This window comes from Dinoponera quadriceps, unplaced genomic scaffold (genome assembly GCF_001313825.1).
Source record: "Dinoponera quadriceps isolate SergipeBrazil2010 unplaced genomic scaffold, ASM131382v1 scaffold1565, whole genome shotgun sequence".
Lineage (NCBI taxonomy): Eukaryota > Metazoa > Arthropoda > Insecta > Hymenoptera > Formicidae > Dinoponera > Dinoponera quadriceps.
The window spans coordinates 996,252-1,024,124 of NW_014556124.1; the positions used below are offsets into that span (position 1 = coordinate 996,252).

The following is a 27,873-nucleotide window of genomic DNA, read 5'->3' on the forward strand; positions in this document are numbered from 1 at the left end:
TTCCCCCTTTTCGTCTGTTCGCCGTAATCGCGTTTCTCCGTCTCTCGCACGCGCGCACGGTCGACCGAATCCTCTCGCTGTTACGGAATCTTTCCCTCTCGCTGCAATTCCGGAAATCGTTCCGTTTCAATTTTTTAAAATCCTCCCCCCTCCCCCCCGAAAATTCCACGTGTAATATCCGAGGCGACTCGCGCGCTCACAAATAATTCGCTGAATAATTTGAACGCTTCCTCGAATAAAGTCCGGCTCATCCATCGTGACTTCCTCGAACGACGATAGAAAAATCTGAACTCGCGCGTTCGAACGACATTTGAGATCTGCAGATCCCGGGAAATCCCGCTTCCTGCCTTTCTTCCGTATCGGCATCCGTAATCACGGTCCCTTCTCGGTCGACATGATCTCTGCCTTTGACGATCTCCGTTGAAAATCGTCGAATCCGTCGATTTGATCGCAAGCGAAGGATTCGGGACTACCGCGCGTGGCGATCTAATTACTAAAATTTACCTTGGCCACGACCTCATATTTAATTTAAAGATAATTTCTCAAACCGTTCCCCGGTACGTTCGTAGAAATATTCTCTCGGAACTGCACCTCTCGGGATTTCCTTTATCGTCTTATCCAGGATTTTACATGGGCGTAATACCGTTCTCGCAATCGAATATCATCACAGTGCAACTCGCGCGCGCGCGAGCTTTGTGCGCGCGCACAGCCGAGCGCGCGATCGCGACGAATGTCGTCGATCTTCTTGAAGAGTGACCTTTGACCTCGTTTTCACGACCAAGCGAGCGGCTGCCTTCTTTTCCCGTCGTCGCTTTTGTTTACATCCGCAGTCGATGCAGTCTCGGGACATGCGAATCTCGACCGAACGTAAATGCGTCCTGAACCCGAAAGAAATGAGGAGAAAATCAACGCGAGAGGTGAAACGAGGTGTATACGGAAGTGCGGGATTCGCTCGTTCAACCGTGAGTTTCCGCATGAAGGAGATTCGGCGGCGCGATGAGTGACGCTTTAGAAACCCCGAGACATCTTTCGCTCGATCGAACTTTACATTCGTGGGCGGTTCATAGGCGAGTCTACCGTGCTAAGTAGATGAAACTCGAAAATTGCCCGTATCGCCTCCTAGATTGCGATTTGTTAACTCTTACCCGACTTTCGGGTCGAAGTTGGCGATATCAAGGCAAATCGACTGTCATTGTCCGATCACGGCGCGATGTCGACTCACACAAGTTGGCCTGACTCTTACCTGCACATCGGAGATACCGTCCGTGAAAAGCCATCATCCCATCGCGGCATGGCTCAAGCACGGTTAGCCAACCCTTGCTCGCAACGTTGCACGAGAAAAAAAGATGCAGATTTAAACCAGTAATAGATGTTCTCATATATAAGCAAGAATATTATAATATTTTTCGGAGATTTTTGATTTCGAATCGAGTGAAATAATATTTGAAGTAATACTCGTGTCAATACAAATTCAATCGAACTCAACTAAGACTATAAATCTTCTATGAAGATTATAGGACAACTCCGTCATAAGTGGCGCGCCTAAAGAAAACTTAATTTGTCAAGTATTAATTATTATGCTTAAAGCAAAATACTGTACAAATAAAAATTGTCCGCTACTATAAAAGCACTGAGCCGGTAATGCTCTAATTCTAGAACCGTGCATAGACTTCTTCATCCGCTCACGTGAGTATCGATGGACGGGGGTGTGTCTCTTCCTCCCAAACTTCTCCGTTCTCGCGTCGCTCGCGTGTTTCGTATGCGGGACGAAATCGTCAAGACGCCGGCATCGCTCGGAAAGGCTGCTGCACGCGACGCGAATGCGAACACGGCACGTGGGAAATCATGAGTATTGTCTCGGCGCGATGGCGAACGGAGAGACAGTAAGCCGTGTTCGAGAGGAACGACGTTCGCGGAGATATCCATCGTTCGGAATGTCAGGGGACCGCGTCGTTTCCGAGCGAGTGATGGATCGTGATGAACGACGATGGGGGGTGGAAAGCGCGTTCGACAGGGAAACCGGTCGGAAGACGGTGATTCTTGCCAGCGTGAGGAAGAATCGCGCGAGTGTGCTCGCGGGTGGAATCGGCGGAAAAGCCCTCGATCGATTCCCCGGACGCGCACGTGCGCGCGTTCCAATCCGCGCGGGAAACGCGGGACGGTGATATTTGACGGAGCCGCCGTACGCTGTCGAGCGACAAATGTGTTGGGGGATTAATGCGCTCTCTAATTAGCCCCGTTTAAACTCCGAGGCATTACGTTCGAAGTTTGCGCGGCGCGATTAAGGAGGCGCCGGTCGCGATTACGTAGCCGAACGTCACGGCGATTTATCCGATCACCGAGCGAATGAGGAATGCGTTATCGTCGCCTTCGTTCTGTGGGGCGAAGAAAAGCATCGAAGCAACATCGTTAGACGAGCGATTTCAGTCCGGTTAAAACAATCTTGCATGAAATCTCGGCGTTCTCGCGGTTCGCCTCGGAATCAGGCCCGACCCCGAATCGACCGTGACGGATCGGAGAACGGTGAAAACGCGGCGATTTGTCGCGGATCAGCCCCGCTGCAGTGAGAAGCGCGTCGTAGATAACAGCGAGGAATAAATTACGACGGGAGATTGAGCTGGAAGTTGGGGCGAAAGGGGGAGGGGAGCAGTCGGTAGCTCTAAGAATTCATCGGGCAGGCAGGTTCAAAGCTCGTCGGGGGTGGAAGTCCGGGATGGATTAAATTACGCGAGTGCCGAGCCAACTAGCGGCGCGCTCGTTGTGTAACAAAGGAGGCGCACGCATTACTGAAACATCGTTAGCGTCGGGTACGGGAACACGTGCGCCCGACACAGGAAAGTGCATCGTCGCGCAAAGTATGTGCGCGCACTCGGAAGTACGCGCACACAAGTGAGAGTGTTAATTTGAAGTTTGCCACGCGGGTCGGCGGGTCCTCTCGCGTGAGTTACTCCGACTTTATCGCCGTCTCCCAGAAGACGGCGACGGAAAAACGATAATGCATTTATCGGAGGAAGCTTCCCGGTGCTGTGCTTTCGCGCGCGCGCGCGCGCTCGGGGAGTAGCGACGGCGTTCTCGCCGTTCACCCACGGCTAAATGGATATCCGGAGGAGCAATTTATCGTAAAAGTGGAATAAACGAGCCTTTGTCCCTGCCGCTCGTCCGCGAGAGATAGTCTAATACCAGTCGTTCTCTGTTCATATTGAAGAATTCTGCGCGCGCACGAATTTAGAGTACCCCGGGCGCGCGCGTAACTCGAGTCCCTTGAACGCGCCCTTTCGATTACGAGGATTTCGTTCTCCCGTACTTTCCTGCGACTCTCTCTGTCTCGGTGTAATTGATTACCGGTAAATGTGCCTGTGTGGAACGAGACATCCCTGCAATTATCGCGCGAATTTCTTTCGGAGGGCGTATTTAACGCTTCCGAAGGGAGACGAAGAGTGCTCCAGTTTTATTTGAGAGAGAGAGAGAGAGAGGGAAATGCTCGTTTCCGCGAGGCTGTTAGTCGCGAATCGTACATAATAACGGATTTCTCGCGTCCTAAGATCTTTTCTCTCGCGCGTTTTACCCTCCCTCCCAGCGAAAATCAACGTCGCGCCAGTACGGTTACGTAACCGCGCCGTTCGCGTGCATTTGCGGTTTCGGGGCCGTCAATCGATACTTTCCCCGGATAAGTAGTTCCGCCGAATTCGCCATGCACGAAGGCTACCTCGGCGCGTTCGGCTGTCGGATCAGACGCTCCCATTGTCTGTCCGACGTTTAAACGCTCGTACTACTTGCAATCTGACGACGAACGCGATCCGCCTTTCACGTACTCTCGAGCGCGCTCGGGTATTCGCATGCGGGAAGAAAGGAAGGTATCGACCTGGCGAAGTCGAGCAAACGCGAGTATTTAAACGACTTCACGTTGCAGAAATGTAATAATAATTATTATTATTATCTTTATTATTATATTTGTGTGTGCGTTTTATTGGTCAATATTCGTTTGGTTCGCAATATGAAGTTCTCGCAGTGAAACTTTGAGATCGCAATGTTAATTGCATCCGATCGGCATTCCGATCGTCCGTTACCTGTTCATTCGCAGGCAGACTATTACCGCTACTCGCCGCAGTTACCGCTGATACACAATGGAAACTTCATAAAAATGAAAATAAAATGAACGGACCGGGGGCAAAAATATTCTCCTCGCGGATATTACCTCCGGTGAAATTATACGCGCCGTCGGTTCGCGATGACGGTTTTGCAGCGACGTTGAATTATTAAAAATATTATTCCTTGCGCCAGAGCGCGAGGAATTCCTATTGATACAGCTACTGGTTATTATTATCGGTCGCGCAAATCCGACTTTTCGCCGCTACTGATACCACTGGCGGGCGTTAAATTTGACGAACTCGCCGACGCGCCGCCGATACGAATGACAGACAATATACTTGAAAATAAATCCACCTAGCCGGGCGCCGCGCTTTTATACGCATATTTTCCCGAGGCGGCGGCCCGTCCGTGCGTCCCTTCGTTCGTTCGAACGAGCGAAAACCAGCGCTCTCACCAGTCCGCAAAATTGAAAGGCTGCTTTCACAGAAAATATAATGGCTTGACGACTTGGGCGAAGATGAAAGAAGGTACAATGAATCGTGAATGAATGAACTCAATCGAGATCCTAAGTACACAGCGCCGCTTCTCAATTACAGTTTCTGCTGCAAAAAGGAGAGAAGCGCCGTGTTGCGATGAAACGCAATGGTACACGGCACGGTACGCACGCCGACGACGAGTTTATTCATCGAGATACATCCGGCCCGCACGCGTATCGAAAATTCGAGGAATCAATAGCCGGCGTACGCGTTGTACGAAGGAGTAATTACGTCGATAATATCTGATTATTAATTGCACCGTCCCGTGACCGGGATTGATTCACTCGGCCGAGCCTAAGCGCTTACCCCCGTTCCTGGCGAAAACATCGTCCGGAGTGGCTTATCGTGGCGTTTCGCCACGACGGGCCGACCGGTAATATTTATAATTAATTCGCGGACGCGAGAAAGAGCACTGTCCCGGGTTTATTTGTCAGCGACGGAGGCTCAGTGACCCGGTGGTGACCCGGTTTTCAGGCTTCTGCTACACTCCTCCCACGACCTTCTCCCACCTACGAGCACCCAGTTCGCTGGCAGCAGACCCAATTCCTGGTTTCCAACCACCTACCCACCTCTATTCCCGCGGCCTCTCCTTCCCTCCCGTCATCCCTGCCGACATCCCAGCGCTCGCCGTTTTCTTCGTCGTCGTCGCCGCCGCCGCCGTTGTCGTCGTTTCCATCGACGCTCGACAGCTTTGACTTCAAGATGTTACTTTGTTCCATAATTTTTGCCACTCCCCTTAAACCACGCCGGCGGTTGTACGTTCTCGATTCGCGTCGCGCAGCATAGACGCGACGGTATGTAGGCGGACGGGAAAATCCGGAACTTCTTGAAACTTCATCCAGAAAATGCCCGAATGTATCTACGTGAGATTCCAAATTGTCCCGTCAGTAAGAAAACACGACGTCGAGCGAACGGTTTTTAGGTTGAAGCAATTGTCGAACGCGACACAGTTTTTCACGCCGAGAAATACGCACCGGAGGATCGAATCGTTTGATTTTAAAATATTCCTCTTCGAATTCTCGGCGCGTATGGAAAAGTCTTAAATATCGTATATTGTCGATCGAGCGATAGCTAAATATTGAAAGATCAACGCGTCTCGCATCGACTGTGGAATTTTGCGAGAAAGATCATTCGACAAAGTCGCGCGCCTCAATCCGCCCTACTTCGTTCACGAATAGCACTCTCCCACCGGACCCTCAAGAGGGTCCACCAAAAGATCGATGAGCGTCTCGAGGATGCTGCGAAGTCCGAAGGATTTCCAGACATTTCTCCAGGATAATTGAGACGATTGCGAAGACGCGGCCATCCTCCGCGAGCAGTTGGTGGAACTTGCATTCTGAATAATGCCTGGTTTTCGCCTGATGAATGAACGTTTATCATCGGTATGGAGAGAAATGATTTCGGAGGAATTTGTTTTTTCACATTTTATGCGATCAACCAGAAATCCAAAAAAAAAAACTCAACACGAAAACGCGGACGCTGTATCGCCTGTTTTTTCTCGTCTTTTTCAAGCCGCAATACTCGCATTCTTTCATCAAAGAGGGGGAGAGAGAGAGAGAGAGAGAGAGAGAGCGAGTTGATTAAGGGATTATGCTAAACATCATTGCGCGGTGCATAATGATTCCCCTGATATTGAATTTTCCATAGCACTCCCACGAGCATTGATAACGGAAACCGGGGCTTTCAATAACGAATGCTAATTGTGTACGTTATCGAGAATCGCGAGCGTTTGGGAAATTCTATTCGGGGAAGAAAGTATGCGGGCCATGATACACACAGTGTTTCGCGAATCACAGGCCGCGAATCTGCGGCGGAATTAATGCCGGCACGCTCGCGAAATGGCGATTCTCGTTCGGGCATTCTTTTTCCATCGTTACATCCCGACTGTAACTAATTGACACGTAATATAATTACGACGGTTGTTTAGCATTCCGAAACTCCATTTCGCGCGAGCCCGATTCCGCCGATAAATAGTGCTTCATGCCGCGAACATTGGAATAATTTTTTTCTTCCACAAACATATTACTCAGATTTACAGGTGTACACACCACCATATGTTCCCCATGTATGGCGATCGCGCTTTCGAACGCGCTCGACTGATTTGCCAGATCGGTCGGTCAATTTTTCGCAAAATGATACAGAAGATAACGGGCGAGATAAACAATCGCTAACGCGGACATCGAATCGCGATGTGGGACACACAGCGGCCAATTCGACGATAGAGTCGATCCACGGACGGACCGACGCATCTCGTTTCTCACGAAAGTTTCGTTGATTTTATTGCTTTCCACTTTTTCTCTCTCTTCATCCTCCCTCCCTCTCCCTGTCGCTCTCTTCAACCGGGAGGCTAAACGGGAATGCCATTTCTTTTTTCATTGCGAGGCAACGTTCATCCTCGTTAATGGAATATATTTCGACGTATGTCCGCCTAACAACCCCACGTTGCGTCGGCCGGTAACAAGTTTTCCCCCGTCTCTCCTGTGTACACGTAACGTGATACTTCGCTCGGCTTTTGGAGAGACCGCCGGGCGGTATTTCGACGTCGTTATTTTCGCAAGAACGACGTGAAACGCGAATGTCATCCGTGTTATAATCGACTCTGGCGATATCAAATATCTCTCCCAAATCGAGCGGATGTCGCAGGGACGATTTAAAAGAGAGAAAAAAAAGAGAAAAACCGCGCAGACGATCGTCGTCTGCATCGTCTCGGAGGCGTCGTCTCTCCGTCCGCGGCGGATTTCCACCGCGGAATTTGGCCGTCGATCAGGAAATTCCTCCGTCGACCTCGGGCCCGCGGCTTTGTCTCGCGTTAAAAGCCACTCAGCAAACGTTCATTTACTTTGGCTTCTCTCGATCCGGGACACGCGTGCTTTTCCAGGATACGTCGCACACGCGGAACGTAATGTGTACGTGTGCCGGCGGATTTGCACACGCATACGCACGACGAGAACGCGGATCGAGGCCGGATAACAACGATAAGGGGGTAGGGGGTGTTTTCCAATATTTCCTAGCTGCTGTTTCGGTCGTAATCACAGGCGAGGACTTATTCGCGAAATCGAGATAAAGGGTATGAAAAAACAAGGGAAAAAATGAGAGGATCCGTTGCGCGAGACGACGATATTATTCCGCGGCTCTTTGACGGCTCTGTGCCAACTCGAACTGTTCGACGCCGCGGTAGAAACCAACTCGTTACGAAAATTCGCGAGCGAGTCGTACGAGCGTGTTTCCACCGTTTCCGATTGAAATCTCGGCGTATCGTGTGCTCTCTTTATCGATCTCCCGCGACGCGGCTGCATTGTCATGCAAGACGATAAACACATCTCCATCAATATATATATATATATATATATATATGCATATACATACGTACATATATCTCCCTCGTTCTCTAGGCAGAAATTAATTTCTACGCTGAATTACGGCGATAATTGCAACGTATTCCAGCTACGTTGATTTAATTACCCGGGGCGCCCCTTCATGATAGGCACTTTGTAAAATTACTTCTCCTCACCTAGAGGCGAATGCGTTTCTCAAAGCGGCGCTCCACGTGTCGCGTTATAACCGCTAAAGCGTAGCAATAATTTCGTGTTACTTATGTAATGCGATTATGACACGGTGCGCGGGGAAGGAAAGCGTTCAGTTACATGCCCTTGTAAATTTGGCTTTGGCGGGATAATTAATGCGACGGTAATAACATACGCGCGAGATATACGCTGTACCGCGTTACGCCCGATGTTTCGCGGAACGGCTAATAAATGCGCGTTTATATGGGCTCTCTCGCAGATTATTATACAAAGTAACCGCGTATTATGATAACGCGCGTTGCGATAATAAATTAAACGTTTGTTTAAGGCGTATTAATTTCCCTACCCCCCGTCGTCCGATAATTCTCTCGGGATCCGTGACGTGCAGGTAAAATGGGTGGAACTGAACATGAAAGTTATTCATCTGTTAAATCTTTAAGTATAAGTCATTTTTCTTCAGCTCGTGCAGATGAATTAATTCCTCATTAACTGTTGCGAATCTTGCAAAATGATACATAACTTTTCCGTACAGTTTCACCCATTCCACTTGCACACTATGAATTCGAAAAAAATTATCGGACACCTTGTATACTACAGATCATTTGTAATATACAGCCGCGCTTGTAATGCCGGAATAACGTTGCTCATTCGTGGTTTTCTCCCCGCGACCAGTACGACTCAAAGAGAACGAGAGAGAGAAATTTTCCAGTACGCATACACACGCGTAAGCACACACGCAGCTATCTCGTTCGCTCGCATCGAGTCGTCTTACACCACTTTTCACTCGACACGCGTTATTGTCTTCCTCGCGGAACAAAGAAGGAAAAGCGCGACGACTGGTAATTTAAGGCGGCTGCAGGATGGATGCCGGGCATTTTATTTCCGTCAACGGGACGAGATTGGAATCCGGTTTTCCTCTCGCGTCATTCAATCGTAACTCGAGAGACGCGTCTTATTCGGTGAGAGACGCGATCGCGTCGCGACGCGTCTCACGGGAGAAAGAGGAGGATCTTATCGATCGTTGTTTCGATCGATCGTTATTTCGACACGACTCCCCGGCACTTATGTATACGAGCCATCAACAACGACTGTCGCGAACAAACACGACGAGACACTCGGAGAGGAAACGTCGCCATTTAAATTCGTCGCTCGAGAGCAGCGAATTACTCGTAACCCGGCAATCGGATTTCGCGGGTCAAAAGGACGGGCGGCTGCCTCCACTCGTAACTGCCAACCGACGTTATAATTGCGTCCCGTAACAGCTCGTTATCGAGTCTCTTTCTATTCTTTTCCCAACCTCGGCGAAGCCGATAGCCAGACATGATAATTGAAGCGTATTGTCTCAAGTTTGGCGGAACGATTTGCCTTAAGTACACTCTTTCGTCTGACGTTGCCCTCCGCCTCCGTCGATCGTTCAACGGTAATAGCCGTCAGCGTTTCACGAGCTATATTTAGTTACTTCAAACGGCTTTCCTGCGCGTATCGTCACGGCGTTATCAAGTTTTTCGAGTTTGATGGCGGTAACTATTTCTTCTCTTTTTCCTCTCAAGCGTTTTAAAATTTGCCCCGACTCGCCGCCTCTCTCGTTATACATGCGCGACGGAAAGATGCAACTTTTATAATAGCTACTCAGCTACGTCCACCCGCTTCACACACGCCCGCTTCTTCCTTTTAAATTGAAAATATCCCCGACTCTTTGCCCACTGTTCCGTGCGTAAGGGTCTTTTCAGGTATCCGTTTAATTTAAATTTAATTCAGTTTAATTTAGTCCAATTTGACTTGATTACTTCGCAAGACGCGGCAACTCGTACCATCTCGCAAGTCGTAATCGAAGCTCTCCCCGGCTCGTTACCGCCTTGTTGGATTAACCGTAGCTCAGAGAGAATATCCTTTGCTTTTGTCACGGTATGAATACCGTGTCAATATTATTGCACCGGTATTATGAATATTTTAATCGTTGCGGGTATTGTATGTAGCGCGACGTGAAATTTAATTTAAAATTAATTGTAACGCACACATACACACACACTAAATATCGGATATATATGTAATCACGGCTATTTGCGAGAGAGAGAGAGAGAGAGAGAGAGAGAGAGAGAGTGTATGTGTATCGAAGAGAGGTAGAGAGCGGGAGCTTTCGCGCCGTTCGCGATAGAAGAGATACAGGTGACCGTGTTCCGCGCGGAGGTTTCCGCGAAACAAGTATCGATAATCCTCTTAGCGTTCGCGAGTCGCACGATCCGTCGGACACGACGAAAGAAAGACCTAGTAAGTTCGCTTCCCGAGCGGTGACCGCGCGGTCTTCATTTCCCGGCCTCGACGACGTCTCTCGTCGGCGGGTCTTTCGTTCCCGACAGCGGACCTCCGTTCACCGGATATCGGCGCAGCTTCCGGAATTAAGGTGTCGTCGGCCGTAATCTCTAATGATCGCGAACCACAGCCCCGAGTCTCGTGCTGCGCCGGTTAATCCCGGGACGCGATCCAGGACGACACGAACCCGCAAACACGCGCGCGGCGTCCGCTCGCGAAATTTCATTTTCGTCCTCTGCCGACTACCAACGGGCGACGACGTAATCCAGGTGTTTCGCACCGGACCCGCTCGATACTCCGATATTAAAACGTACCGGCTGTCACTTCGGAGAATAAACACGGTGAACGGTTCCGCGCGGGCGAGAACGCCGAGTCGTCATTCCGAGGAATAACGCGGATGGGGAAGCGTAACGGGACGACTGCCGAATCAAATCTGTAACCGGGCAAATTCGACGTGGCCCAATTTCCTCGTCGTAACGCGCGCGTTCGAATGAGGGAAACCTTATTTCGATTCCATCGGCCCTCTGCCACGCTTTTACCGCTTCTTCCTTTACTTCATAACTCTTCCATCCCTTCTCTCTCTCTCTCTCTCTCTCTCTCGCGTTTTCTCCCCCTCTTTCTTTATCTCTTTCTCTCTCTTTCTCTTTCTCAGTTCCTCTTTGTTGTATTTTTAGACCACTCGTTAGGATGCCTCTGGCGGGTCGCGTGAATCCTGGAGTATTATGCGAGCGCGCAGAAAACTCTGGCATTGAATTCGCAGCGAACTTTGAAAATGTGGCTTTGAGCCGGATTTCTCATTTAGTCGGCACGTCTACTGAAAAATCCTGAATATCACGTAACGGCCTCTATTTGATGACAATCTCTCTCTCTCTCTCTCTCTCTCTCTGTCTCTTCTCACTCTCTCCACTCTCTCAACTCTCTCCCTGACTCACTTTCGGGGCTTGCTGTGTTGGCTTCCTTTGATAGTTGCGTCGCAGTCGACGAAATTACAAGGCAGAGTGCATTTTCAGGATGCAAATGTTCTCTCGGGAACTCCGGGGAAAAAAAGGTGGCCACGACGGAAATGTTCGCGTGGACAAATGGGATTCGTGGCGGAGAGGCTATCTCGTTTGTAATCACTTTAGCCGTAACGCAAACATAAAGATTGTCGCGAGAAGAATAGATAAAAAAGAAGGGAATAATGTCGTACACTGTTAAATGAATAAACTCGGAGCTCTTGACTTTGTTATGCGTTACAATGGTAGAGAGGAAAGCGTCTATTTATATGTCCGTTATCGGATGGAAAGTAGACGAGTTAATCTCTCGAAGTTGTTGGAATATTCACATAAGAGTAACACAACAGTTCTAAACGGGATTTGTCTGTTCTAAATAAAATTATTTACAATTATTTCTTGTGCATGCTTTTTCATGTGCAAAAAACGGTCAAACTAATGCAGGAGCATCGCATTAATATGGTAACACAATATAATAATATTATTCATAATTATGCAATTCAAACCTATTAATCGGTTTTGTTTGATTGCCAGTAGATATTCGATTAATTTTGATTTTGTCGGGTTACCCCGTATTACATTCGAAAACTTATTATTAATCAAATCTGTATCTTAGTTGGGTGCTTTATATGATACAAACACATTGTATATTTCATTTGGTTGGTTTATTGCGATGCTTTTAATATTGATTTTCGTACCGGGGAAAACTTGTCCCGTTTATTCAGTAAATAAATAAATAGTATAAATCAAATAGTCATAAAACGCGTAATGAATGTAAAAATGACCAGAGGTATTAACGATATCGATTTTTCCGCGCGACCATCACCTCGATTTTCCTCGCGTTGCTCGCACACGTGCCTCGCACACGGCAGACGATGGTTACCGCGTATACCCAGGACCTCGTCCTCGTGGCACACAGGATTTTCAGGCTGTGTAATCCCTCTATTCGAGGGAGCGTAAAAAAGCTTTCCTCCGATCGGCGGCCGAATGAAGCGTGCGACCTCGATTCATCGCGCGCTCGCCGTATCTCCTCGCCGGGAGAAATCTCTTTCTCTTATTATCCGATATCCTTAATCTTAATCGCAATCTTCTCTTTCTCTCTCTCTCTCTCTGATTAACTGGGATAAAAAATTTCACGCGCGGTTTCGTCAACACGACTGCGAGATCGCACTCGCCATTTCGCAAACTCTCGCGACGATCGGATATCAAGTGCCGTCTCACGCGATACCGTCTCAATGAAGAATAAACACCGATAAAGATGCAGATTTATTCAGCCCGCTGCGAGCGGCAGTGACATTTACAACGGATTCATTTCCGCGTCGTCGGGTTGTTTTAATCGGAGACGAACCCGGCGCAGTTTCTTTGTGACGAGCGATTTAAAGAGGTGACAGTCCGGCGTCGCTTCCTTTAGGATGCTACAGCTCTCCCGTCCTTCCTGCGTTTCTCTTCCTTCCTCATTCTTTCTCACAACGCGGTACGCCAGTCGCGCGACATCCCACACAGTTGGAAAGTTTCTTTGTCTCCATTACTATGATTATCGGGAGATGCGCCGCGGAATTTTCATTTCGCGCGCGAACGAGAGAACCGGTAGTTTGTTTATTCGAGACAATGTGGTTCGTGACACTCGAATTCGCGATTCTTGATTACGCAACGAGTTTCTTAATGACTGACGCTTATGTACGAAGTATCTGTAATTATTTGTCCCGCGGAAGAGAGAGGAAGAGAGAGAGAGAGAGAGAATTATACACGGAAAAAGAAATTCTGTTGAATCACTAAAATTTCCAACAGCGCGAATAAATTTCTTTCTGATTTTGAGTGGAAAATACCATTAAAACTACTACTTATATATTGTTATATATTGTTTTAATAATTAAAGCATTAATTAAATCCAATAGTTTCAATGATATCGCTATTTAATAAAAAAGAAGTCAAATTCAATCACACGTGCTGATGGAAATTCTATTGATTCAACAGTATTTTCTTCCGTGTGTTATTATACAATAGAGTTTCTCGTAGTTATTATTGTAAAATTATTTTCAATCTCACGACTGCATCATTTCGTTATTTTGCAGCTCTGTATTCGTACGTTCTATATTGTTATTATTATACCATTTTCTTTCGTTTTATTTTTAAGGGAAAATGGAAAGCAAAGCATTGAAAACAGCTGTAAAACTGATGCTGCGCCTTTTGGCAATAAAGCTAACGTATATATATATATTTCTAACTCGATCGTAAGTTGCCGGTCAGTGTTGCATGCCCCATAAAGTAAATATTATCATTGTTATGATCCGCTGCTAAGCCGAGAAAAGAGTTCGCGATTAGGCGCGGGTCTCTCGGTCGCGTCGTCGCGATCGCCGTAGGATCGATCTAGGAAATTACCGCCGTCGAAGTGACTACAGCGTGATTTGTAACGGAGGAAGTGAACGAACAGAGGCGGGCGGGAATAAGCGAGCGTAAAACTTGGATCCCTCGCGCACGGTGAAGCGTGTAGCAAGTTCGAATTAACTTCGCCCAAGGACGGAGGGCGCTCTAACGAGTGCTTAACTTTGATGGGTTTCGCCTACCCCGTTGCCGTTTTCGCCGGACGAATTAAGGCTTGCGGGGTATCAACTTTGGTGATCGATCGGGGCCAATCTGGGTCGAATTTGGGGAGAGGGCGCGAAAACCTCGAAGAATACGCCGTTGTAATAATAACCCGGTCCGATGTTCTCCGGGCTTCCAACTTTTTAATCGCATCGGGAAGTCGACTGCTCGGTCTCCGCGAGAGAAAGAGAGAAAGAGAGAGAGAGAGAGAGAGCGGGGATGTAACTCGCGTCGCGCGCGATAATAACGCGATACCGAAATTGATCGCAAACTTCCCTCGTCGCTTCCGATCATCGTCGGATCATGCTCGCAGCTGGGCTTTTACCCGGGAATTTTTCCGTCGATTCTACGGGCGCTTATCGCTTAACTGTAATAATATCGTGCGAAGGGAAACTCGGACAGGCGAAGGAAGAAGATCGCGCGAGGCGCGCACTCTCTTTAATCGTTCTCTCTGTAACGACGATCTGATTCTTTCGACGTCTTCAAACTTATTTATTGGTGTTATTAACGTAGAGCGCTGCGCCGAGAAGACGACGTCCTCTCCTCTCGATTAATTGCTCGTGTCCTTTGGCATCTTTAGTGGTATCGATTGTCGCAGCCGACCGACGCGAGCGTGTTCTCTCTACGTGTGGAATGTTTCAACAAGGTGTCGTTTGACTGCATTGTTTGACTTCGAGGGCTCCGAGTGGCTTTTCATCATTCTGACATTCCAGGCATTTATCTCCGAGTTTTTCGCGAACCCTCAAATTCCTCACCTGCGACTCACCGCAATAGACTTATTGATTTTGATCGATCCGCATCCGAGGATCTTCGATAATCTCCATAGTCGCATGAAAAAATTGCTCGATTGTATCTCAATATTTTATATCCGGCTGTGTCGACATCCGGGTAGGGAGTATCTCTGATTCATAATTTAGCTTCGTACTCTCTTAGCCGAACAAAAGCGTTACGCGATAGCTCGCTGAGGCGAGGATGAGATGATGAGACTTGAAAGACATTCATCTTGCTTCATACTTTCGTACATTCGAAACAATGAAATTCACCGCAGCGAGTCCGTAGAATACGGCGCGCCTGGTTTTGTCGTTCTCGTTTCGAAATCGTGCAGTTAGCCAAACATCGTTTTCCCAACTCCGTCAAAGATCTTCTCCGGGCGTTTATATTTACTCGCTGTAAATATCCCGTGGTTATCGTTACGCCGTAACTTGAAACTTTTCACTCCGGCTCGTCGTCTCCAATTAGAAAATCGCCTCCTATCGCGGAACTTCTGTTTCGTATGCTCGTACCGCTATTTCATGGCGCGACAATGCCCGCACCACAGCGATGACCCAATAACACGTTTCGATTCGTCACGGGGAAGGGAACAGTTAAATTTCGTCGGGGCTCGTTAAACTTGTCACAGAGATCGGAACGTTTACTCTATCGGGAATATCCGCGCGAATTAATTCGCCAATTATTTCACTAAGAGATTTCGGCGTAAGTATTCCTGTAAAATATTATGTTAATGATTTCGTTTGTTGAAATTCCCATTTTCGCAAAATAAACCGTGATAATTCCCCGGGAACGTCCGGGAAAATCTATTATATTTAATAAAGTATATGCGCGTTTCACAAAATAATTTATCGAGTTTGCCCGAGTACATGTTGCGCGTGTACGTGCACGCGTACCTGTGTGTGCGTGTGGCCTATATTTGCGGATCACAGCGCGCGCGCCAGAGTCTTCCGGCAACGCCGTCGATTTCATTCGAGTCTCATATTTTATTATTTTTTTTCTTTTACTCTACCTTCGAATAATTTACGCGACGACTCGCGTGGTCAGAATGCGAGACGTATCCCGTTGCGATATTTTTCCGCACAACAGCGACGATTCATAAACTGAATTACCTATGAACGCGTCGTGAAAACGATGCGCGATTTTCCGCCATTACCTGCTCGTTTCCGCGTTTCGACGTGCTAAACACCGGCCGCATTTCAACTCTCGCAACTCTAAGCGCGGTACCCGGTAATACACCGCGATGCACTTTTAACGGGAATAAAATTCCCCGGTAATAGCCAGGCGCTTCCACCGTGCTTTCCAAGTAGATACATAAATCCGGGAGTCATGATTAATTATCGTATCCCGACGTTACGTTGCGTAACTCTCTTTATCCTTTCCGTGCGCGAGATAACAGAACAATCGGTGCGGTTATTATTCTGAAATCTCAACTCGAGCGATGGTGCACGGTTCGGCGCGCGTTTTACTTAGCGCCGCGATTTCACCCCGTCCGTCTCAAAATCATCCCATGCGATATTCGATATCTATTCGCGTCTAATTTCGCGTCGTTATCCGTCACGTCGATCACGACGGGCGCTCGTTGTAGCGTTCATTGCGCGTTAGCGAGACGCGTAATCGCGGCAGTTTCATCAGTGCCGTTCTTTCAGGGGGATCTGCCTGCGAATTAAACGCGTCGGCCGCGTTGACGTTTATTGTTTCGATTAATGAGACGTTGCGGGACGTGTATCGACTCGCTGGCTGCAATCGCGTCGATATGAGGTGCCAGTAAGAAATTCAATTACGGCAGTCGCCGTAGGAGAACCGCGGGACCAATAATTTCGCCCGGAGTCGATATGCGCGTGTATCGATTGTTTGGTGAGAAAGCTTGCAGCGGCACCCCCCCCNCCCCCCTTCACTTGGCGCCGGCTAATTTAATCGCGTAAATGCACTACTCGCTCGCTCGCGGATAAAAGCGCGCCGACTGAAACGCGCGTTACAATCGATATCTACTTAATAATCGCGCGCACGTTATTTTTCTCCGGCCGGCCGATCGTCGCGATCGCGTCGTCACGCTGTTTTTTTTATCGAAAATCCATATGAAACGCACAGAGTCACTCTACTTCCGTCGACTCTCCTACGATCGACGTGAGAGCATCCGTCGAATGAAACCCGAGACCGAGATCTCGGGTTCGAGTCCTGCCGGTGTGACGGCGAGACGGATCTGCGTGTGAAACCGTCGGCAGGGATAACGTGTCCTGCTGCCGGCCGACGTCCTCATACGGTAAGCATTGCGTGACACTCGTGTGCGCACGTTTTATCATCAGGTTACGATATCCATCTCAGAGCACAGAGCGGACTGAGAAAGGAAGGGGAGGCCGACGGAGGAAAGGACGTGGGCGGGAGATCAGGTGGATCCGGGTCACGTCGAGCAGCCAGCAACCGGTGATACCAGGCGCAGCCCAAGCATATAGCCGGTCCGCGCGAAGTAGGTCACCCTTATATCCTCTTCGTTCCTTCGCGGCTCCGTCGCCCCTTCTCAATTATCGGGGATATCGTTCCTCGTCGAAATTTCGCGGAATTTTCTCCCGCTTAAAGCGGGCTGCCCGTTAAACGCGCACCCTCTTTTTTTCGTTTAGCTCGTACAACGCTGCGCGGTAACGACGCGATGGAACGACGAGAACGCGCCCGGATATCACCCCGGCGATTAATCACTTTTAATCGGACCGGCGCGCACCGATGAAGGAAATTCCGCGCGTGTCAAGACGTTTCGAGTTATCGCTGCCGGCGAGGGCGATAATTAACGAAAGCGCGTCGTTCCTGATTTTCTTTCGCGGTTATTCTCACTGAATCGCCCCGAGTCACCCCTCGTTGTCCGAATTTCGTTGCTGTCCTTTCCCACTGACCGTATCGGCGGTTTCCGCCATAACGAGTTTCATAGCGCACCCTCCCATGCGAGAGAGGTTTCATCAATATTCATACACATCTACGTAATCACAAACGAATCCCTCGAATCGTTTATTGACAGGGGTGGCGCTATTCGACACATTCGAAGACTCGAGATCGAATTATTCGGAACTTCGAAACTCGATTCGAAGATATTTGGAATATCGGAGCCGTCGATAGAATTAATTGTGGAGAGCGCGGCAAAATGCTGCACAATTAGAGAGTATCAGTTTAACCCAGATAACATTAAGACGGCTTTTAAACATTAAGACGTCTTTTAAACAATAAGACGTCTAAAGGACGTCTTTGAAACGTCTTCTCGACGCTCGTGCTGTTTGGATAAGTATCTTCAGTTCAATTCCGAGATTTGTATTTCTGTAGTTTAAAACGAAATTAATGAGGAAAGCGCAAATAACAAACGGCAAGTCTCACTGATTGTATTTTCAAATAAACGCAAATTCCGCTATGGTATAACGCAATGCGAGAAGAAATTACATTCTTTAGGGCAATAAATACTATTTACAATGCCTACGAAACGAACACACGCACTTTTCCATTCTTGCAGTTTCGAATATTCAAACGTTGCAATACTCGAATATCCGAATGTTCGGATTTTCACGCCTCAGAATTTCATTATCCGAATCTAATGCGTCGAAGGTTCAGAAAAACAAAGCTTGGAAGCTTCGGGTATCATTTCTAGCCCCATTCACTGGCCTCTTCCCCGACATACCGTACTTGATGAGACCTCACTCAACACAATTAAAAATTCGTGAGCCCTCTCTCATGAGATTCCCCCTTGTGTATTATCGCGCCATATCAAATTCTACGAGCGGTAACGCGTCCGAAGAGCAGCATCCTCGCGGACACGTTTCGTCCAACCGCTACTTTACATCTCCGTTCTCTCCGCTTTTCCCCGGCGAAGTAACTCATTCCTATTTAACGCGTGTGTTTTCGCGCTCGACTCGACTCGGGAGAAAATTGTTCGTCTCCATTTGCGAAACTTTCAGGTCATTCGAAATCCAGCCGCAGCGGCGATGGCGAAGGAGGGGGCAAAACAAGGGCACGCATCCATCCCCGCCGCGACTAGTCGCGAGAGGACGCGTAATCATATTTAAGAACGCAGCGGCGATGCGCGAGCGAGTTAACGGGAGAAAAATGGGAAAAGGATGCACGTGTATTTTGCATATATTCCCGCGGAAATATTACATTTTCACGGTGGCACGCTGGTGGAGCGCGCGCGCCGGCCGCGTCGAACAATTCGGATGAATATTTTGGTAACGCCGGTTACCGGTCTCGCACGCGCGCATATTCGGTTCGATCTCGTTCTGCTTCGATGTAAATGCCAGGAAGGCAGATATTCGGGCCGGCGCTTATCGACTCTTTCGTCCGCCTAAATGCTCGAAATATCTGCGAGGGAGAATCCCCCGGATAATCGGGCGGGATACCGGCGTCTCTCTCGTCGGCGCGTTCAACCGCACGTTCAATCTCGTTAACAGCTGGTGGCGCGTGCGGCCGATATTTCGAGACGAACGTGCCGAGAGGGCGCGAAAGCGAAACGACGCGACAGACGTTACATCGTCGTCGTCCTCGTTGTCGGAAGGCGGAAGCGTTTCGTCGGGAAAGTGGCGCGCGCGCGCGTACGTACATTAAAGCGCATGTCGGCGGAAAGAAAAGTAAGAGACGCGGAAACACGTCGAGCTTGCCGGCGGCTCCCATAAATCTCACGGCGAAAGACGCGTCGGGCGAGACGTACGGCGCGGTAAAAAGAATTTTAATCGCGCCGCCGCGCGTTCGTCCGTAGATCTCTCGACTATTTTCGAGCCGACGACGACGATTCACGAAGCGGCGATCATTTTTCGCAGGGGGGGGGACAAGCGCGGGGGGAGCTCGCCGCGGAAATCCGTGCGCCGGATTTTCTTCCGGTGAATCCCGACCGCGCGCGCGTCCGGATTAATTACGAAACTCGAGCCGTCGAGGGTCCACCGTCGCGGAGTTGCGCGTGTCGTGGCTTTTAATTAACACACGACGACGACCGTGTGCGATTCTTTCAGCCGTTCATGCCCGGGTATCGCACGACGGCTCTCGCCGGCAGGCCGAGATTTTCAACGTCGAGCCGCGGAGACGCGGGGCAACGCGTAAAGGTGCGTGTACACCTAATGAACGAACGAGCGAACGTTCGGACCCGCTCGCTGCCCATTCGTTTTCTTCGTTCATTCGAGTATTTCCGTTGACTTTCCTTCGTAAATCTACGAGGGATTTTAGATTGAATTTATACAGAATTCCATCACAACTGGTAATCCTCTGTGTTCCTTGTATTTGTATTTATATAGATTTTTCTCTCATATAATTTCCCGCGCCCCGTGATTCGCTCTGTACGTCAAAGAGTTCTGTTAATTTCGTTAATCGAACAAATAAATATATAAACGAACGTCAGTGTGCGCGAGGCTTGATGAAAATCGTCTCTTACGTCATTTCGCACGGGGACGTTATCCGCGGAGTGTTAAATATTTGAACAATTTAATTATTTCCCTTCCCCCACCCCCCGGATCGGCCAGGCCAATAATTCAGCATCAATGTGGAACAGTGCGCGGGCCGCTGGGAGTAGGCATGAGAAGTAAAAAGCTCGCCGCGGAGGCCGCACGACAAAATTAATTAACGTCGTTGCTGCTGACGCCACGTTATTTTCCTACCTCTCCGCTGTAATGAATTAATCCCGGCGCGATCAAAGGCAGACGCGGGCGTCTTCTTCCTTTTGCGCTGATTCCCCCGTCTAGACTCTGCAAAAATCGCAGGAATTTTCGCGAGCCGGCGACTCGCCGGGAGTTGCGATTCCGAGGGGAGGAAATTGTAGCTTTATTTTACCGTCCCGGATTGGAGTTTGTTTTCGACGCGCGCCTTCAGCCGATATTGCGTTTTATACTGCGAGAGTCCGCCGTGTATGAGACTAGGAAGTCGAAGTTTTATTATTAAAGACGCAAGGTGAAGTAAGTAATTGGCATGTCGCGCGAAGAAAGAGAGTGAGTATATTTTATCTGCCTGTGTGATCTAGCGCCAAGGGCTGTTGCCAGGTTCTTCATAGATTTGTTTTTCGACGTTTTTCGTGAACGATCTAATTTATGAAACGTCGGGAACAAAGTTTTATGAAGGACGCGACAGCAAGCTCGGAAGCCAGATCGAGCATTTCCCTCCCATCCGGAAGCATGAAATATCATATTCCTGATTACAAACAGATACGGGTGCAACCTAATTTCGATTCGAACAGGCCGGTTTCGCTTTGCTGTGCATCGGTGCGAAGATCAGCAATCGTGGGACATATTTGATTTCGAGCGAGCGAGCGAGCAAGAGAGGGAGAGAAAGAGAAAGGAGGAGATTCTCCGTGCTCGATATTACTGGCAGGAAAAGAGAATTCATTCGACCTGGTCATAGTGTTACGGCTGCCCATTGCTGTGCGCTTTGCTATTGTAATAATTATCTCTGGAAAGCCATTTCTCTCTCATCTCTGTCGATATCAATGTAGCCCGATAACTGCGGCCGGGTAGAGTCACTCGCACACGCCGGGCATCGAAGATGTTGATTGCAACGGCGGTTCTGGAGTACGCTTGTAATTAAATGTTGTTATTCCCGAACGCGGAAAAGAGATGCACGCGATGTTGATTACGACGACCCGTTTACGTTCGTCCCGTTTTCGACAGCGGTTTTAATCATAAATACATCAGCGCGTTCTCGCTCACTCCTCTTGCGCGATTTTCGCGTGTGTAATGCATGCCAGAGGAGAAGGTGGTATTATGGTGACCTTTGTAGATACAACGGCCTCTGTTAATATCTATTAAGTAACGAATCCGAGTGATTACTCTTTCGCATGATACACGGCTCGTCGATGAACCGCGACATTGCCAGCGGCGTGCCGCGTTAGAACGGAACTTACGGAGAGCAGAGTCTGCCTTTCGACTGAATCAAATTCTCTTAAGAAGAAGATCGCCCAGAGAGCGATCTAATTTTCTTTTTCCCGACGTAGTCCAATATATATTGCGAGTTGTTTTTTAGCTCACGTTAGATTCGTGCTCGAGCGAACCCTGGTAACCTGCCGCTGCTGCGAAGCTTCGGGCTTCGTCCAAAGTCAGCGCGCGGAAGAAGAAGTTGCACGGTGGTGGTGCGTTCCCAGGTTTCAGCATCCGCGGGGATGAGTAATGGCAGGTCTGCGTACTCTGTAGCGAGCAGTTTGTCGTCGAAACTAACCAAGGTCCCCGGTAGCTCATTTCCCAGCACGGCACGTAATTCAATTTCCATGTAGCGATTCCCATGCCTTGCTGCGCGTCCCTCCTGGCCGAAGCGAGAAGTTGAAATCATCATCTCGGCCCGCCACTCCGGTGAGGCACGGACGCATTCTCGAAGTATCAGATACGAAGAGCGCGGAAACAACAATTTATTATGCAGAGTGTATCTGAATTCTACCGACGAACTTGCAGGATGGATCTTACGTTCAAAAATCAGCAAAAATATCTTAGTAAACGTATGCCCGCGAAAAGTTTGGTTTTTGAGATATGGCCTGCAGAAAATGACAGTGACGGAAGAAAATGTGTCGCGATAAGAGGGGACAGGACGTGAGTTTGTCGACGGAGTTCGGATACACCCTGTATAATGTGTTTACAACGGCAAATTCTTTGTCGTGTGTCATAAAATTGCGTTATAAAAAAAAATGACCCTAATGGGGTTACCATCGATCCGTAATTCATCCCTGTATTCCCGTTCTTTTGTCTGCTTTATTCGCGCTTTATTCATTGATCCCTATATACTTTTAGCTCGTATATTGTATCAATCCCGGTGCGCGCGCGAGAGAGATATTTAATGGACCGGTGCACGACACGGCGACTAAATTCGATTTGATTCGGAGGCCTCTCTCTGACGACATCGGCGATGCTCGGCGTAAAGGCGTACTAAAATCGAGTATTTCGTCGAAAGTGGGTTAGAGGAGCAACGATAGAAAGATAATAAACGCGAAGGCGGCAATGGTCGGTCCTTTTAATCTTGAGAGGGTGAGAGAGCGCTCGAGGACGAAATCCGACGAGGACACTGAGAGAAGGTGGCGTCGTTCATTTCGACGATATAAAATGGGATCGCGCGATCCGACGGGAGCTCGACGGTTTCGTTGTCTCAGAAGTAGCCTTCCAAATGTGCCGGGAATAAGATTTTCTCGAGAAGAATAGAAGAAAGGAGCGAGCCGCCATCCTCCTCTTCCTCCTCCCCGGCAAAAGTCGAATAAAAAGGTTGACTTCGCCTCCTCTCCCTTTTCTTCTCCCCTTCCTCCCCCTCTCTCCCTCTCTCTCTTTCGGAGGTAATAGAGGTAAAGCGCGACCTCCGTTCTCCTTCTCACAGCGAGATTCGGCAGATCAATGATTTATTCCGAAAAGTTCAAATTGGATCGCGGTATTAAGGATTCCTCGCGCCGAGTTCTCCGAGTTGGATGTGCATGTGAAGTACGCTGGGACATACTTTTGATCCTCTCAGGTACAGCGAGGATTGTGCCATCGGTCGCGCTTCCAGTCTGGACCCGACGATTTCCTCTCTGGCTCTTAATTACTTTCTTCCCTTTTCCAACTTGCGGCAATCTCGCCGATATATAGCTAATTACGTCGGTCGGAAGGGCCGGCCGTCGGAATTTCATATAATCTAATTAATCATCAATCGAGTTTTCCGCGCGCGCATACACATATACGAGAGAACCTTTAACTTCAGGGCCCGGCCACTTTTTCCCCGGTGAATACGAGCTCGCGTAATCGCGTTTGTCACGCGAGAAGCGAGGCTGAGCGGGCCGCTATTGCGAATAAACGTTACGAAGTGATTCCAATTAAGGGCCATTATGGGCTCGTTAATAATAGCGCGTGGCGCACGAGCGTCGATAACGTTGTTTGGCGGAGCGTAGGGCGCGCCGGCTGTAGCGGATTGCGAGAGACCGGCGCGAATCTCGGCGCGACTAAGTCCCGGTGATTTATGTTATTTATGCCCGCCGCTGAATGGCGACGTTAAAGCGACGGGCCGCGTCGGGACGCGGTTCGAAAAGGGAAACCGGTAAACACAGACGAGGAGAGATTTATTATACTTTGAAATCGCGCTCTTGGGCATGCGCGAAAGAAAGTAATAATCGCTCATGAATTCTCACGAATTGCTCTCCGTTGGGGCGACTGCTGGTAGAACGACGTTTATCTCGCTCGAACTGTCCCCTCGCCCCCGGGGAGGATATTACTTCTGCGCGATTGTCATGGCTACCCGGATTTCAGCCGGCTTTGTGTCTGATATTTGATAGGAAAAACACCTCGCTTCTTCTCTTCATCATCTTCCCGAATCTTCTCAGCACACGCGCGTGCCGTTTGTTTTCCAGGATGCCTAACGAGAACACGCCGGTGTGTGCCTGCGGCGTGGTCGTCGATCTGTCCACGAAGTCACGAAACAGCTCGATCGTCCCGCGACGACTGACCATCCTCGTGCCCAAATCGAAGGGCAGTAAGAGCTCGGACAGCAAGGGCACGCGGAAGCAACAGGATGAGGCGCGAGCGTCGAAGACTCGTACGTCGAGCGAGACCGGGAGCAGCAGCTCGGTGATGGAGCCCAGGAGGCCCGCAATAAAGAGCAGCAAACACGAGAAACGGTTCAATCACTCGAGGAGGACCCGGAGCGCGGACAGGGCCGAGTCGCATTACACTTACATCGGTTAGTTGCGGCGTCCGCAGGCTACATTAAATATTAGCAGATTGTTACAAATCAGATTTCCCTGAACAATGAAAACGACAGGAAAGTAGGTCGTTCTGTTCGCGCGACGATTTAATGTATATTAATAATTTTACTATTATTCTCGCATTATATTGTAATGATCGTAAAGTAATTTGCAGTGAAATTTTCCAAGCTTTTGGTTTACACGCGCCATCAAGAGCGATCCGTTCGAGCAATGTCTTGACATTACATTTCATCGCACAACTTATAGCCGGTTTCAGCTGAATTAATCGGATTTGTATTCCGGCTAATGAGTTCTCCGACTCTATTGATATATTTCACAGCTCAATTAGCGCGTTCAAACGTTGCCCGACTCGTCGTGCCACTCTCGTCTTGAATTGTTTTGTTTTATTACGGCTATTCATTTATTTTTATTATATCGAAATCTAAATTTCGCTAATAATTTCATGCTCGTTTCTCTACCGTTTCTCTTTTCTCCCTTTACGTTATTGCAAATAAATGGGTATACTTTTCGTTTAAATGAATAAATAAATAAATAAAAACGTATACGTTTTTATTGATAGTTACATATAAAGTTTGACGTTTCTACGCTCCGCGCAAATCGGCGTAGCCGCACGGGCATAGCGAGCTTTCAATTACAATACTATCGCGTTTGCAGATTCGGGCTCAAGTATCCTCGGGGACGGGATCCGAGAAAGTACCATACCCGAGGCGCTGTACGCCACCATACCGGACACGCCGAACGCAAGTATCAGTGAGATCGGGATTAGCCAGTCGAATTCGCAGAGCAGATCGCCTCTTTACGCTCTCCCGTCTATGACGTCGCCGCCGCCGACGTATGACGTCGCAATCGCGAAAACGCGACAGGTAAGGGTTAACACTGCAGTTCGTTTTCTCGTGTCGCCACCGACTCGGGGATAACCGACGGACACGCCCGGAACGATAATGATCGAACGGGAAAAATCCTCTAGTATACATTGCAAAAGAGAAACGTAATGGACAATATTTTTGTGATCCAGGATGAGAATCTCGGGAAAACGGAAAATGCGCGGCATAAAGTTACGATGCATAAATTCGTGAGGATGAGGAATGGCGAAGTGGTTCGAAGTAAAATCGCGGCGCACGGCGGAATTGTTAAACGCGGACGATGCCGCTTCTCCGAGGGAAATGTGCCGCGTGAAATACGCGCAAACACACTCCCCCGGTCCGCGCCACCCGGCGGCATTTCCGATTCGCATTGTGCGCTCGTCGCATTGTCCGCAAGGCTCACCGCGACCTTTGATTACGGTATCAAGGTGTCCGTCGTGGAACGTCCCGGGCGGAGCCGCGAGTCTATACGCGATTCAGAAATTTTATCGTCTCCCCGTAATCCATCTCTGCGGCGGGCGATGTCATTTCAACGAAGATAATATCGCGCGGTTATCGTTTACACGGCGAAGTTGCACGGTGTGTGCCCGACGGACAGCAGTTTCCGACAGCGGTCAATATTGCACAATGGCCACAATCGGCATTCAGCTCCGCTCGTAAGAGCATCGCGCAATAATAATGGCCGGGCGGGACAATAGTTGCAAATTGTCATCGCCGCGCGCTTTAAATGCTGTAACTCGAATATTAATTCCCGACGTGGGTATGTCCCGCGTGCCGGCAAGTAACGGTCGCAACGCCCGTCGGCGACGCCAGCGTCGGTCGGCGTCCCCGGCCGACGTCCGATCGTTCGAATCGCATAATATCTCGGGGTTATCGAAACGAATTATCGCCTCGGTCGCGCGACGAGCTTCTGCCGGCACGCCTGTCGCTCGATTTGCGTCCCCGCTGCGCAATTCCGCGACGAGAGCGGATGACGAGGAAATTGGCAGCGATCTAGCAATCAGCACCCCGGAGAGCAGCCCGAAGATCGATAATCGAATCGGCGGCGGGTAGAGCCCGGCTGGAGAGAGAGGGCACTGTAATCGATCGTGCGCACGATCGCCTGCAATCGGCGCGATCACAAATTGGCCTTTTGTGGCCCACCGAATGCGCCGTTAGTCGCTGGTAATTACTAATTAGTCGACGGTGGGACGTCTGCAGGATCCCGCGATCTCGCGGTGGCGTGTCATCTCGTGGAATAAAATCTGTGCCGGCCGACCGAGGTACCATCTGAGGGTGACGCTCGGGTTGAAAAATGCTGGTGAATTTGTCGCCTGCCTTAGGGTCGGATGCGCGCGATCCGACGCAACTGAAGTCTTCGAAATGCGCGTCTCTGATATTCCGAGCATTGTTAACGCCGGACGACAACTCGAGAGCGTTTCGATTCGTAGCAGCGGGCCGCGTGAGTTTAACGATCCAGCGGTTTCTTCACGATGATTCCGGCGAAGTTACGTCTCGGGGAAACTCGTCGCGCCATTTCAAAAGTCGATTTATCGTTTTACATAAATCCCCGTTACGCACACAACGCGTCGCCGCCGCCGGCGGCCGTATTTCACGTCGCGCGCGTCTCCAGACACGCGGAACATTACATTATCCCGTGGAATTTATTATTTACGGCGCGCCTAACTGATTACAATAATATCGAGACATTCCGGGATTCCGCGAAAATTACGCGAAAATGCGGAGACCCGCCACGGAACGGTATTCCCCGTATTCGTATCTTTAACAAAATTCCCTCCGACGAGGAGCTACGCGATCCGCCTCGAATTATCGCGGCTCTAAAATCGTCGATCCGAAAATTTGCACGACCTCATCCCTGAGCCTTCGTGTTCCGGCACGTTCCGTGCGCGAACCAATCGCTCGAGCTTTTTCGGTCTACGTGATCGCGAAGAAATCCGTCGTCTCAAAGAAGGCTCGACTTCGTCGAGGCGAGCTCGGGAGCGCGGTATACAAGTAGCAGAGAGAGGGGGGTGAGGGGGGGGGGCAAATTCAATGTACTGCTTCTTAGCTCGAGGACCGTTCCAGTCCGGTTCGCCGCCCAATTCCATCGCATATAGTCGCGCGGCGCCGACTGGAACATAAATTCCTCCTACCGTGCAGCCGTGTTACCCGGCCGTCGCGCCACTGCCAGAAAATCGTCGTCCCGTGCCGAAAACTCGCCGCTACGACCGCACGAGTTCCTCCGATGATACCTCTCGTCGCCTCCTCCCGTCCTCCCGGACCGCGGCAGTGCTTTCGTCAATGTCGCGCTAAAGACGATTAATTGGGTAAAGCAATTTGTTGAGCAATAATAAAAGGCAGATTGCGGACACGAAGAGGGTCCGACCGAGAGATATGAAAGAGATAGCTGCGAGCAGAGATGAAAAGTTCAAAAACGAAAGAGGAGAAGGGGGATCGAGAGGGGTCGATCTCGAATTACGCGGATATTTAGACGAGGGACTGCCGGAATAATTACGGGTTTCCTTTATATCGAAATCCTTATTTAGCAATGCCGTGAAACTTTCAAAGTCGCGT

General features: G+C 49.3%; 1 protein-coding gene across 3 annotated transcripts in view; it reads left to right on the forward strand.

Moving 5' to 3' along the window:
• LOC106746780 overlaps window positions 1-27,873 on the forward strand; it is a 66,074-nt gene that overhangs the window by 26,136 nt on the left and 12,065 nt on the right. For 2 of the 3 annotated variants that reach the window (XM_014623792.1, XM_014623794.1), the window contains 2 exons: window positions 24,104-24,432; window positions 25,112-25,320. In XM_014623792.1, coding sequence (XP_014479278.1) covers window positions 24,104-24,432; window positions 25,112-25,320 — 538 coding nt within the window. Of the gene's footprint in view, window positions 1-16,994; window positions 17,066-24,103; window positions 24,433-25,111; window positions 25,321-27,873 lie in introns of those variants that run through there. The other variant, XM_014623795.1, reaches the window with a different exon arrangement.